The sequence below is a fragment of the Egretta garzetta genome, unplaced genomic scaffold, assembly GCF_000687185.1.
Source record: "Egretta garzetta isolate BGI_Z169 unplaced genomic scaffold, ASM68718v1 scaffold135, whole genome shotgun sequence".
Taxonomy (NCBI): Eukaryota; Metazoa; Chordata; class Aves; order Pelecaniformes; family Ardeidae; genus Egretta; species Egretta garzetta.
This window is the reverse complement of record NW_009259594.1, coordinates 266,301-280,777: the sequence shown is the minus strand read 5'-3', so window position 1 is coordinate 280,777 and position 14,477 is coordinate 266,301. Positions and strand designations below refer to the sequence as shown.

Below are 14,477 nucleotides of genomic sequence, written 5' to 3'. Positions count from 1 at the left end.
TCGCTGCCCGGGGCGGGAGGCAATCCCCGGGGCCGGGGGTGCCATGTGCCTCCGCAGCCTCGGGGGCTCTCCGTGATACTGGGGCGCGAGGGTCGGTGTCACGTTGTGCCTCCCTTGGGGTGGCTTTCGCTGGGGGGGGGGCGAGGCAAGAGTCTACCCCGGCCTTCTGGGAGGGGACCCCTGAATGTGCCATTCCCCCATCCAACTCGGGAAGAGATCCGGATCTCCTGGGTGCCCTCCTGGGAGCAAAGGACCAAGGATAGGGTATCCGTCGTATTTGCAGGGAGCACTGTCAAAGTGAGGGGTGCTCCCCCTTGTCTTCGTGTCCCATCTCGACTAACAGTGTAGCAGGAGGCTGAAGGTTTCTTTTGTAGTTAGAGGTGATGGCCCAAGATGCAGCTGCAGGGATGAGAACGGAGGCCTGACGTACAGGTGGTGTTTTGAAGAAAGAGCCATAGGGTACTTGTAGAGGAGGCTTTATACATTTCTGGGTTGAGTTGCTGGGTACTTGTGATGTCCTTTGGATAATTGGAGTCTAAGTATTTTTAATCAAGGTGTTCTGTGGGGCAGCTTTACAGAATAGCATCATGAAATTTCAGGAACTGATATGTCCAGGTTCCAGTAAATGTGTAGTATAAAGTCAGCTTGTTCCTGGTATCACCTAGTACGATTGCTTTTACATAGAAGACAAAACAATGAAAATGTTTAATGACTGCTGTGGAGAACAGAGTTCTTGGAGCATTAGCAAGTGACAAAAAGTCACTGCCCTGTAATGGTTGTGTAGTGGTCTTAGTGAATTTGCATGTTTCCTGGAAGTGAAATGATTGTAGTGGGTGTATCTTACAGGCTTTGGTAGATTCTGATCCTCATTTGACAGTTTCTAGCCTTCGTAGTAAAGATAACTTATTTTGGTGATGTTAGTGCCTTCTTCCTTTACACTTACCATCCTAGCTGAATTCGGCACTATGTTAAATACTTTCTAGGCAACTGTTGGCAGGGAAAGAACAAAAAAAATGATTGAAGGTGCTAGGAGAATTGGCTGCTGGACTGTAATGTGCTACCATCCTCTCACTGTATCGTTTAAACTTAGTGCTCGACAAGCCCAAGACTTAGTGTTGTGTTTTGCTCATGTAAGGCGCCTCACCTTACCAGTGGAGTTGTTAACCACTGTATTTGCTAGCTCTTTCAGACTGTCTTACAAGCTCTTGTTATATTCTAATGCTTTTGCAGTTGGAGGAGGTGTTGTTGTGGAAGATCAGCCAGATGTGAGTGCAGTATTGTCTGCCTACAATCAACAGGGGGACCCGACTCTGTACGAGGAATACTACAGTGGATTAAAACACTTCATTGAGTGTTCCCTGGACTGTCATCGAGCAGAATTGTCTCAGCTGTTTTATCCTCTCTTTGTGCACATGTATTTGGAGTTGGTCTACAATCAACATGAGAGTGAAGCAAAGTCGTTTTTTGAAAGGTAATTTATTTTCATTTGTGCATTTGCATTATTTTGTGTTTGCTACTTTGATTAAACATGAAAGCTATAGTAGCATAGGTTTATATATATACACACACGTATTATTTTTCTTCTCTAATGTTGAAGAGATTTGGAATCTGAAGTAATGGTGTCATGGATTACAGCAACCATTCTTAATCCTTTTCCAATCTCCTGTGTTAGAAAGATGTACAAACTACATGCTTTTGAACTGTCCATGGGCAGATTTTGAATGATAGTTATGGTGAGCTGATGGGCTCCTTGCTGCAAAAGTATCAACGAAGAGATCCTGCTTCTTTAGGGATAGATTGTGGGGTCACTTTTTAGCACTGGAAAATTGCATTGAGATGCCAAAGTAATGTACACTGTAAGTATTTATTTGCTAATGTCATAGCATGTGTATTGAAATTCTTCAAATGAGATTAAAGGAATTAATTTATGGCTAATCTGTAATCTTCTGTGCTTTTACTATGTTTCACTTCTGTATCACTTGAGAAAAAATTTTAATTTGTTTTCTGGATGCAGACCAATTATGAAATATTTCAATCCATAAGGATAACACTGTCTCCCTCCAATATGGTCAGCAAAAATGGGTCTGTAAATAGTGAAAATGTTCCCTGCCACTATTTTATAACATGGTTTGAGTAAAAATGGAAAACTGTAGACATATGTTAGCTATTACATAATGCAAGTGGAGAGTGAGAAACATATATGCTGTGAAATGTGCATATTCATATAATGAATCAGATATAAATACATCCAAGTAGACTTGCGTAATAAAAAATGCCCTGTACTTTATGATACCACAAATTAGGTTTCATTTCTGTAAACAAACATGTTAGTGTAACTACTTACTTCAGGCGAGAACCCTTTGGGTGTATGAAATTCTGTGAGGTTCCATTTGTGTGTTCTCTTAATCTTGTTTTTTAACGGTTGAATTGTCTTACTGTGTAGAGTAAGTCACTAGACGAAATTTGTTTCAGCAGAAAAATAATCCCATATGTAGTCAGTAGCTTCCAAAAGGTCCTTACATGTATGTTTCATGTTAAAGTAATGTAAATAAGTGTGCACTTAGGAGCTAATGTTTTTGTAATAAATCTTTTATCATATCTTAAATTGTTTCAATAGATTTCATGGGGATCAAGAGTGCTATTACCAAGATGACCTGCGTGTGTTATCTAGCTTAACCAAAAAAGAACATATGAAAGGTAACGAGACCATGCTGGATTTCCGAACAAGCAAGTTTGTGCTGCGTATTTCCCGTGACTCTTACCAACTCTTGAAGAGGCATCTTCAGGAAAAGCAGAACAATCAGATCTGGAACATCGTTCAGGAACATCTTTACATTGATATCTTTGATGGAATGCCTCGCAGTAAACAACAGATAGATGCCATGGTTGGAAGCTTGGCTGGGGAGGCAAAACGGGAGGCTAATAAAGCAAAGGTAGGAGGCAAAGACTGTTGCACTCTTTTACTGAACAGTTGAACAATTCTCCCTAGTTTTTGAGGGATATACCTGAGTATAGACTGACAATTGTCACTTGAGATCTTAAAAGACAGTATGAACAGAACAAAGGAAGAGAACTGTACAAATAGTTGTTGGCAGGAGTAGAGAGATCAAGATGTGTCACCGTCTGGTAGAAGAAGCTGTTGAACCCCTTTTGAGAGGTAACCTTGTATTCAGCCCGCTGAACTAAACTTAAACTAACTTATGAATTACTCTGTGGTTTTAAAATGGACACCTAACTGTTTGACTTCCTCTTTTGTATGACTTATTGCCAGTTGTTAAACTGCAAGGGCTGTTTGTGTAGATCTTGACAGTGTAGTACCACAGTACTATACAGATAAATTATGTGAGCTGTAGGGATTCTGCTTTAAGGAAGCAATAAGAGGTGGTGGGAGAACTTACAGTTGTGTATGTCAGTTGCTGGGTAAAACTGCAGAACTTGTACAACATTTGTTGTGGGCTAACCAGTAATGTATGCAGTAATATTAAACATGGCAGTTTTAAAGGGGCAGCTCTATTGCTTGGACTATTACATTGAAAAGTTTCCGTTAAAACTCTCTAGTTTTCAGTAAGAACAGCAATTACTGTTTTGTTTTATTGTGTGTTTTATTGGCTTGCAGGTTTTCTTTGGCTTATTGAAAGAACCAGAGTTTGATGTGCCTTTGGATGATGAAGATGAAGAAGGAGAAAATGAGGAAGGAAAGCCAAAGAAGAAAAAACCTAAAAAAGATAGCGTAGGGTCAAAAAGTAAAAAACAAGACCCTAATGCTCCTCCCCAAAACAGGTACTAAGGGAATGATGTGTAAAGAATTCTTGTTAAATCCAGTCTTGTCATGATAAATGTCTTGGCATATGACTCAGCATATAACCCTCTGTTTTTGCCCTTCAAGTCAATGTAGATTTCCCTTCAAAAATCTTACTCAGTTACCCACTAATCTTTTTAAGTCGTACTCAGTTATTTATCTTGTTCCACTGCCTGTCTGAAATTCTTAAAGCTACTGTCTCTTTTTCTCATCAGTTAATCTTCTATATAGTCTTTAATCTTTTTTCTAATTCTTGTTTCATAATTGAATATTGAGGTATAGGGTTGCCTGTGAAGGTTTTGCTTTCTTTGTTTAGATTAACTATATGGAAGGTGCTCTTAGTTCATAACAATGTGTGCTTCTTGTAGAATTCCTTTGCCTGAGCTGAAAGACTCTGACAAGCTGGATAAAGTCATGAATATGAAGGAAGCTGCAAGGCGTGTGCGTCTTGGCCCAGAGTGCCTGCCCTCCATCTGTTTCTACACATTCCTTAATGCTTACCAGGTTGGTAAAAGAAGAGTTTGGGTAATATGGAAAAGGGAATTGAAATTACAAACATCACTCTTAATAAAGAAAGAAGACTTGCCAGAATTGGCAAGGGTTATTAGAGTATTTGGAATAAGCATTGCAAAGTTTATATTCCAAAAAATCTTCAAAATTCTCTTTAAAGACTCCTTAAACGATTTAATGTCCGTGTTCCTTGGTTTTGCTCTAACTTTGCCATAATTCCTTCTTTCGCTTTTGTGGGGCTCTAATGTATTCTACAGAATACAGTAGATGTTTTCCAGTGTTTTGGTGCAAAACAGAACTGGTTTGTCACTACTGATTGTGCTTAATTCATATAGCTTTATTTTTAATAGTGCAAGAATTTATGTGTGTTTATGTCTATCCTGGAATAATTCCCTCTTATTTTTGTAAATAAGTTGAGTTAATTTTCTTATTAGTATTTAGGATTTTGTAATATTTGAAGTGCATCATGAAAGATACAAACAATATAAACGGATATTTTGTGTATAGGGTCTGACTGCAGTGGATATTACAGATGACTCTAGCATGATTGTAGGAGGCTTTGCTGACTCTACTGTCAGAGTGTGGTCCGTGACTCCGAAAAAGCTACGTAGTGTGAAAACAGCAGCAGGTAATTAAGACAATACTGCTTATTATGAGCATGCATTACTTGTGACAGCTGTGTTTTGCATGAACAGAGAAAGATGTCTATGGCAGGAGAGTTGTCTTTAGCAATTAGATGCTTTCACTTTGAATAAACAGTGTGTGCACAGATGTATGATTGCATCTTGTATACTACCATTAGAAACATTTTTAAAGGAATGAGAAATCTGCTTGTGTACACCTGCTGTGAGGTGGTCAGTGCATGGAGCTTGGAACTAGCCATAACTAGCATGGAACTAGCCATCTTAATTGGATGGTAGCTACAGGGTGTAGTAGACAGCTGGGTTTAGGTGATCTAGGGGAGAAACCAGAGGTACCTGGGGGAAACGTTAGGAGGGAACTCTGAGAAGGATAGAGGAGAATGTCCTGTAGCTCAACATCTATGCAGATTCATGGAAACCAGGCTTCTTTAATTCTGCTGTTTATGTAACAATGTGTTGCAATTGAAGCTAGGTACAACACGAGTGTTTCTTAATCTTGATATTTAACCAAGATGTGGTCATCATGTTCAGCAAACAGCAGCCTACAGACTAAAAGTTATTTTAAGTTGTGTGTAGTGTGCAGCTGTCAAACATGTCTGTAAAAACCGTGTTTGTGGCGTATTAACTTCCTGGGAAAAGGCGTGAAAATTTGGCATCTCTATCAAGATGTTACGGTGTTTGGAGGCTGAACAATATATGTATGAAAAATGACACATGTCAGGATTAATTTAATTTCGCTCAGTGAAGACTTAAAGAGTGATTATTTATGTAAAGCATTATTTTCACCTTTTACAATGGTAAAAAATATTTTAAATGCCACTGCATATTTCAAACTTAACAAATTCCCAGGTTCTTTGTCGTGTTCATGTCATACTTGCCTCTTTTAGAGTTAATATTACTTGTTTTCCTGTTCATGGCATTTGTCTTTGAACTTCTGACAGTTATTATGATACATATGATACATGAACTTTGAAATATTGCAGACCTCAGTCTCATCGACAAAGAATCAGATGATGTCTTGGAGAGGATCATGGATGAGAAAACAGCAAGTGAGTTGAAGATTCTGTATGGTCACAGTGGACCTGTCTATGGCACCAGCTTCAGTCCTGATAGGTAAATTAAGTTTACAAGCTAACTAGTTCGCTTGTCTTGAGTTTAATTGTATGCTACTGAATGCAAACATATTCTTAATGCAGCTTTTTCCAGAAGGTTAAAGCAATTCTTGTCTATGCAGCTTATAAGAAACTGCGTGCGAGCATAAGTGCTTATTATGCTTGGGGTGTTGGGCACTGTCAGTTCTTACTGAAATCAACTGGAGCTGAGGATGGATGCCAGCACCTTTTTTGAGGTTCAGGACTTAGATGGCAAAATAGCCCAACTTTTCTGCAAACTGTAGTTTAAGCTGGGTTTTAACTAACTGAATTGTAGACAGGAAAAATATTGTAACATTGATTGCATTTACGGTATTGCAAAACATAAAACCAGCCTGAGTAGTGTATCACACTTCTTCAAGTTTCTCATATTCTACTGAGACTTTATTTTCAAAATGCATGGGATAGTATCTTTAAAATAAGAGATTGAAAACCATTATGTAATTATGAGAGTCTGGACAGTAGAAAGGACATTTAAATATTTAAAGTTTTGCTTTTGCGTGTGTCTAGTCAGGAAATAAGCACAATGAAAACACAGCTGAGAGGTAAACTTTGTGTGGAACGTGAATATAGAGTCTATAATTATGAATTGAGAATGTAAACATGATATGAATTCTTTCAGGGAATCCTGAAATTTTGTTTAGTTATATTAAAAGACTTTTTTTTTTTTTTAAATAACATAGCACAGCAGTTTACTAGTCATTTTTTCATATAACTGGAATTCCTGAGTAAAGACCAGCTGTGTAGGTTTTTTTTTTTTTAAATTATTTTCCTCCCCTCAGTGTTGCTGTGTCATCAGAACTAGTCGTCAACATCCAATCGTCTCTTTTTTTTTGCATAAGGGCCTAGGACTGGATTCTGATTGAATTGATTGTTGTTGCTTACCCCACCAAAATGCTGATTTATATGTGATGTGCTAAACAGATGCTGTTCAGTGGACAGTTTTTCTTATCGTGGGCATCTCGCAATGTTTCTGCAATGGTTATATGGTCTGTGTGTAAGTTTGATCTGTAATATGCTATACTTTCTCCTGTGACAGGAACTACCTGTTGTCCTGTTCTGAGGATGGCACTGTCCGATTGTGGAGTCTCCAAACATTCACGTGTTTGGTGGGATATAAAGGACACAACTATCCAGTATGGGATACACAATTCTCTCCTTATGGTTATTACTTTGTGTCAGGGGGACACGACAGAGTGGCTCGGTAAGAAACTGGATGGGTTTTTTACTTGTCTGGGTCAGTTTGCGGTGGATTAACCCTGAAAGTGATTAGCTGATACACTCTAGCCTACCCTATTACTGGAAATAAATTTTATTTCATGTCAATTAAAATACCGAACAAATGTTTTAATGTAGTGGTTTTTTTTTTTTTCAACACACGTCAGATTATCTGATGACTCAACAGATGGTGTCCTCTTATATGACCATCTGATTAGAAGTATTCTCTTCCAGTTGCTTGAAAGAATATTCTTTACTCTCTCTTCTGAAAAGTATACTTTTCCAAAACAGATCCTGCTAATTCAGTAAGCTGACCAGTAAGAAGCCGCTGCATAATTACTTCCCTTTATTCCTCATTGTGCAACAGATACTGAAATTCATTAGGCTTCTTTTTATTAATAACGCTTTTCTTTTCAGTCTGTGGGCAACAGATCACTACCAGCCTTTGCGGATATTTGCTGGCCATCTTGCTGATGTGACGTGTACCCGATTTCATCCAAACTCCAACTATATTGCCACGGGCTCAGCAGACAGGACTATACGGCTCTGGGATGTTTTGAATGGCAATTGTGTAAGAATATTCACTGGGCATAAGGTAAAGGCACGTCACTCACAGTGTGAAAGTGACTTTACTTCTGTGATGAGGTTCTGAAGAGTAGCGTTCAGAACAAATATGGTTTGACTGACAATGAGAGTAGACTTAATTAACCTGTTTGGTCCCTCCTCAAATGTCTGTTTTAGGGACCAATTCATTCATTGGCATTTTCTCCTAATGGACGATTCCTGGCTACTGGAGCAACAGATGGAAGAGTTCTGCTGTGGGATATTGGACATGGCTTGATGGTTGGAGAATTGAAAGGGCACACTGACACTGTCTACGCACTCAGATTCAGTAGAGATGGGGAAATTTTAGCATCAGGTAACATTTCCTGAAATTGGCATCTAGCCCACAGGGTGGTCCTGCTTTTTCAGTGCAAGGTGATAAAATCCAGCCCCAGGTGTTTTGAGAGTGGTTTCAGGTTAGGTTACAGGAAAGCTGAAATCCTGGTAATTTTCATGTGGGCATTCTGTACGTAAGAGGGTCCTTAAAGTCTGTTTCCTTGCAGGACGAGGGCGTAAGTCTACAGTTATGAGCAAACCTGCTTTTTGAGCTTTAATTTCTGTTAGCTTGCTCCTCAGTAACTTTTTTGTAAACCTTTTTTTATTAACAAAAGAAAAGGACTTTAAACTGTTCTTATTTCTTCTTAGGCTCAATGGATAACACAGTTCGTCTGTGGGATGCTGTGAAGGCATTTGAAGATTTAGAAACCGATGACTTTACTACAGCCACTGGACATATAAACTTGCCTGAAAACTCCCAGGACTTGTTACTAGGTACATACATGACCAAATCAACCCCGGTTGTACACCTCCATTTCACACGCAGAAACTTGCTGCTGGCTGCAGGAGCCTACAGTTCACAGTAAATTGGGAAGCTGTAAGACTGACTGTGCCAAGTCGTTGCAGTGGTGACCTCAGGATGAGAGACAAGGAGGAATGTCTTGTACAGGTGGACACCGCTACTCTGTTGCAGGAAAAACAAAACTCTGTAAACTAATGCAAGCAGCGTTTCTCAGTTCTGCTATTTCCTATTTATCCACCGTTTGAAAATGCTGGGGATTGACAAGACATCGTGGCTGTAAAAGAATTGTTCATGGTGCTTTTGATAAAAATATAGATATGTGTATATGAAAATGGCTGTCTCGGAGGTGGTATTGAGCTCTGCTGAAACTTGTGGAAAGTTAACAGCCTTGGTATGTGTTCTCAAATGATTTTTTTAAAGCACTTAATTTATGGTTAGCAGATGTTTAATTGATCTCAAACACAAGCAAAAACCGTTCAGTTTCAGAAAAAAGAATGTAGTTTAGTTCACTATAGCCCGGGCTGGGTGACAGGTATGGTGAGAGTATCACAGCAACGAGCAGGACATGGCAGGAGTAGGTCCTACAGGCAGAGGCTCGTGGGGAACTGCCATGAAGTGACGTGAAGTGGGTTTTACGCATCCAAGTACCAACATCTGAAAAGATTCCAAACTCCTGTGCTCTTCTGAGGTATCAGAAACACAAATCTTGTTCATCTATTTTCACAGGTAGCCAATGCTAGAAGTGTGATAAGCAAGCAGAAGTGCAATGTGCACTTTATTTACTTTCATACTTTATTGTATGAAAAAAAAAAGGGGAGGGGACTGAGGCACAACTGAAATACCCATTATTAAAAAAGTTGTATTAGATTGAAAAACCTGCATCCTTTCTGCATAATGTTTAATGTATCAAAATGTAAAACTAGCCAAGAAATTGCAATATTATTGCAGTTAAAAGGATTGATCAGCCCTCAGTGTATTATCAGTTTGCTTTTCAAAGGCCAGCTTGTCTGCTGAAGTAACACACTGTACCCCAGTACGTCCTTCTGGACAACCAATAAAGCCCAGTGCTTTATTTCTAAGGAAGAGAAAAAACAGGCAAAACATGGGGAAGTTGAACTTCTTTCTGGGTCTTTGAACAGAAAACACCACCACCAAGGGACAGGCCCAGTGCAGTATGGTTTTGTTTTGTTGTTTTTTGTGCATTTTTAGGTGGTTTTTTTTTTTTTAAATCTGTTACAAACTGCATACAGTGTGTTTGTTGCTTCCAGTAAGGGCTTGGACACTTGATCTGCTGGCTCTCTAGTGGAAAAAAACCCAAACAAATAAAACCCCAAAAAAACCCAAACAAGACTTGACATTTCTAAAGTGAAATAACTGGAGAGCTACTTCCCTTCTCATCCCTTCTCTTACTCCTGGAGTAAAGCTATATTACAGGCATTATACATCAAAATAAAAGGTGAAAAATTCATTAGGAAGCTCACCTGGAAATTTTCTTTAAAGATAAAAGGTTAAAGCTAAATTATTACAGCCTTTTTTTGTGTGTGTAATGGTACCTCAACAACATTTCCTTGCTCTCAGTATGGCCAGTTGGATTTAAGTACAATTGTGGTGAATCAAATAAGTTACCTAAAACACAGCATGTACAGTTTTGACAGCTTAAAGAAAACACTGCCATATTCTGCCTTTGTATTTTGTACAGTTTTATACTTTTGATATTGTAATAAATACTAAAACCACATAGTTTGTGCCTATATGTTACAAGAAGGTATTTTTATTCCCTTGATGGCTGCAATGGAAGCAAGAGCAGCACTTGTCACTGTGAGCACTCTGCCGAAACAGTCAATTCAAAAACGGTAAGTTGATGACGAGGCATCGTGTGTAAATCTCATTCCAAGGGTGGGTGAGAGGTCCTAGCTAATTAGATGTATTACACTGTTATAACAGCCATTACTAATTTGGGAAGTTTACACAGCAGAGGCCATTTATGCAAACAAACTCCTAGGAGAGGAAGACTACTAGATTTATTCAGGTGGCCCAGCACGTAGAAATGGCTTTAAGATACATGAACTGGAGCGCGAGAGCACAAAGACCCTGTAATTTATCCCTCCTGTTTTTTCCAGCAACCATGCCCACCCCCTGCTGCCCTCAGTTTGGGAAGTGTATTTGCACGCTTTAGCACGAGAAGTCCCACGTTCAACCCCTGCTGCTGGCACCCTTCCAAGAAGCACAATGCCATATAATCCCATTCACGCATCAGCACTAACGCGACCTGTAAGGAAGATGCTGAGTTTTACCTGAGACACAGAAAGACACCATGGAGAATGCGACTGACAAGTTTTAGTGCTGGGCAGGTAAGAGGCTGAACATCTCTAACTGCAGTAGGAACACCTCATTTATTAAGAGGCAATGTCCAGGAAAAATAAACGCTGTTTATGCACATGCAGAATTATAAGAGCTTAATACCAGCAAAGCAAGCCATTTTCTTTCTGGCAGTCACCTCTGCAAGAGAGGCCAGTAACAGAAAAAGCTCAAACACCAGGATTTGATCGTCTACTTTAGGACGTTTTCCATCAAAACCAAACAGGTTCTATGCAAAATACAGACAACTGAGGCAGAAGTTGTAATCTGCATTGTATTAATAATAGTGAAGAGGTCACTGTTTCCATGTAAGCTGCTAGCTTGGAATGCAAAACACGGGAGCAACCAGGTCACTGCAAACCACGTAAGCTTACTGTTATCTACTGTGACATGGAAGTGTGGAGATGCTTTGATCAGCTGTAAGCTCTATGCTGGTGTTATGGCCACACCGCTAGGTCCTTCCTAGGTTACTACCAGGTGCTCAGAACACTTCAGGATGTGTTACAACAGCAGAAAAGTTTAGTTAAGACAGTAATGACAGGAATCAGCTATTCCATCTCCACTACAAATAACTGTTTTTGACAGAGGGGGGAAAAAAAAAAAAGCAGAGTGCCACATTTATGCTTTTTTGCACCATTTCATATTTCCAATAAAACAAGTAATTATTTATATTTTATTAGCCACAACAGGTCATTAGCTTGCATTACAGACGTGGATTGAAGGTTCAGACATGCCAGCAACCTGCCAAGAGAAGAGAAATCAGACATAGCAAGTCTTGCACAGTGGCACTAGTAACTGAGCATCCCCCTTCCCCAAGCCCAAACAAATTTAATCACAAGCAGGCAAATTTCAGCATACCCAGGAAGAAATTACTGATGTCCCTTTGACATACAACGATGCTCAAGCTTATTGTTTTCTACCCCTTTTTGCAGACTATGAAGACAGCCCATAGGTTTTTTTTCAAAATGCCATTTCAGTGGAAACTTTGTATTTGAAAGTGACTCTAGAATTTTGTAACACTTGGTTGTTGTATACAAGTCCAATCGCTTCTATATAGGCCTTGCACAATCAAGTGTGCAGTATATACAGTTCTGTTGTATAGCCCTCCTTTTCTCTGTTCGAAGGAAGGTTTTGACAGACTGTGTTCATCTTTGCTTGGAATTCTCTAATACAGCTAAGAAATAAGTCCTCAAGTACTACTTTTATTATTTCAAGAATCTACAAAGCAACAGTTACCCCTATTTTACAGCAAAAGGGTAGACTACAAGCACCTAACAGCTGTAGGCAAAGCCTGATACATCTAGTTGCAACATCCTTCCATTCCTCCTTCCTTTCTTACTCTTCCTCCCTGCATGATGCCCCTAATCCCATTTACCATGTCAGAAGAATAAAAATCCATGCTTTCTGCATCCCTCTTCAACAAAATATTTCATTCAGAATGTCCCCAAACAAGCTGATGCTATAGTTTAATTGAGGTTTAAAACGATGAATACAAAGTTCACATGCCTGTTTTTCTCTCTCGCTAATTATATTGTATTGTTAGCAACTTGTCTTTTGTCACTCTTTCTGGGCTGGCATTGAATCATTTTGGTCCTGGAAGAACACCAGTCACTTACCATTTATTTATTTGCCACAGCAGGAGTTTGCTTTTTAGGTCTAAGTTTGAAATACAGGATGAGCATTGCAATGCTTGTGTACGTTGCTATCACATACTGGAAAACATAAAAGTTAAGTTTAGTTCAATTCTAAAATCCAGAAAACACCATTACACTAGACTACAAAAGTTAGTACACATCATACATACATTCCTCCTGCCTGTGATGGTATAGGAATTGAAATACTTCTGAAATCCAGTGAACTGGTGTTGAGATCCCGAGTCATGGCCAGCCATGGTTGCTTGTCCTAACAAGCAATACAGGACAGTTAACAGGTTTTACAGTCAGTTGGACACGATCGATAGAAAAACCCAACTAATCTCTACATTGAACTTAATATTTCCATTGTCAGCTGTTAAATCTGCTTTCAGGACACACAACAGACAGTGGATGTATATAAGGAGCAGGCACATTCAGAACACTGTATCTTAAGGTACAAAACAGGTGACATGAGCAGATAAGGAAATGAGGATTCTGAAGGGAAGAACAACTATGATATTCAGCATTCATTCAATCGAATTTAAACATGGAAAAAGAAGTCAATGTGATGATGAAGACAAGGAAAACTCCAGAAAGCACTTATAAAGAAGAGACCTGCCCCTCCTGCCTATGCAAACCGTTCAACAGACGCAACTCTCTACCAATTGTTCAGGAATCTGCAATACCAACTTAAGGTAAATCTTTACTAGTTCAGCTAAGAAACAGCTTAAATTACATACCCAAAAACTCGGTGACAAGATTCAGACTAGACCCCTATTCTGTTTTGCGATTCAAAATGCTGCTTTACAACTTTTACGCCATATTAGAGTGCAAGCGTTGTTAATAAGAACTGCCTTGCCCTTAGTTGTTCATTTCTATTGTATCTTACTTGCCAACCCTAGTATCCACAGATCTAGATACAGATATACTTTTTTTTTTTTTTTCCAGTTAGCCTTCTGCTAGGCCAGTAAGTTACTTGAGTCAGCTACAGAGCCTCAGAAGTGCTTTCACAAGAATAACAAAACCACTCAGTACATAAGGGCACACTTTTGTATTTTGTCTGTGACCAGACCAAAATTTCAAGTCTACTGTAAGAAGTTCATTAACACAAAAGCCTGGTGTGGCTACAGTAGCATACTTTCACATTCACTGAATGCTGGAGATTGCATAGTCCAGCCCCAACCTGCTCAAAGCAGAGGCAGCCACAGCAGCTCACTCGGGAAGATGCCCAGCCAGCTTTTTAATATCTTCAGAAATGGAGACTCTACAACTGCTCTGGGGAACCTGTTCCAGTGTTTGATCACCCTTATAATAAAAGGGATTTTCTTTCTGATCTTTAGAAATATATTTTTCTAACGTTTAAGGGGGTTTGATATTTAGGACAAACTTTTTTTGTTTATCTTGAAACTCACCTCAAAAGAAGCACACGTGCCATATGGTTACCTACCAAACCAGGCAGAGGCTGTAGCCAGCAGTACTCCAGAACAGGGATACAAGAAACTGCTACAGCAGTTCATTAACACAGCTCTTATGCTGACCCACTCCAGTAACGTAACTTTGGTGTGTAATCAGGTAAGCGTGCCTGTAACTGGGTTGACTGTAACAGCTAAAAATCTTAACGAAATAACCCCTCTAAACATCTGCCATACATGACTTGGAAAGCCAAGGTCATCTTTTCTTATGCCTGACCAATGCAAAAGCCTGAAGAGGCGTCACTGCGTCCTTCGCTCAGACACCAGACATCACAAGTTTTCTCTTTCGGAA

General features: G+C 39.4%; 2 protein-coding genes across 4 annotated transcripts; one reads left to right on the top strand and one right to left on the bottom strand.

The window, feature by feature from the left end:
- Positions 1–587: 587 nt before the first annotated feature.
- Positions 588–11,625, top strand: TAF5 (TATA-box binding protein associated factor 5). The gene is made up of 11 exons (XM_009638095.2): positions 588–621; positions 1,231–1,471; positions 2,618–2,933; positions 3,617–3,780; positions 4,168–4,303; positions 4,817–4,937; positions 5,934–6,063; positions 7,141–7,305; positions 7,737–7,914; positions 8,061–8,238; positions 8,568–11,625. The coding sequence occupies exons 1-11, from the start codon at positions 588–590 to the stop codon at positions 8,783–8,785; spliced, it is 1,881 nt and encodes a 626-aa protein (XP_009636390.1). The 3' UTR covers positions 8,786–11,625.
- Positions 11,626–11,715: 90 nt separating this feature from the next.
- Positions 11,716–14,471, bottom strand: ATP5MD (ATP synthase membrane subunit DAPIT). Of its 3 annotated transcripts, none has more exons than XM_035893651.1 (4): positions 14,161–14,471; positions 12,884–12,981; positions 12,696–12,791; positions 11,716–11,820 (listed from the first exon to the last, which is right to left on the bottom strand). In XM_035893651.1, exons 1-3 carry the CDS (start codon positions 14,228–14,230, stop codon positions 12,699–12,701), a joined length of 261 nt encoding a protein of 86 aa, XP_035749544.1. In that variant the 5' UTR covers positions 14,231–14,471; the 3' UTR covers positions 11,716–11,820; positions 12,696–12,698. The 3 variants fall into 3 exon arrangements, with proteins under 3 accessions (XP_035749544.1, XP_035749545.1, XP_009636364.1); XM_035893652.1 differs by having other exon boundaries at positions 14,403–14,471; XM_009638069.2 differs by having other exon boundaries at positions 14,126–14,181.
- Between the last annotated feature and the right edge of the window lie 6 nt (positions 14,472–14,477).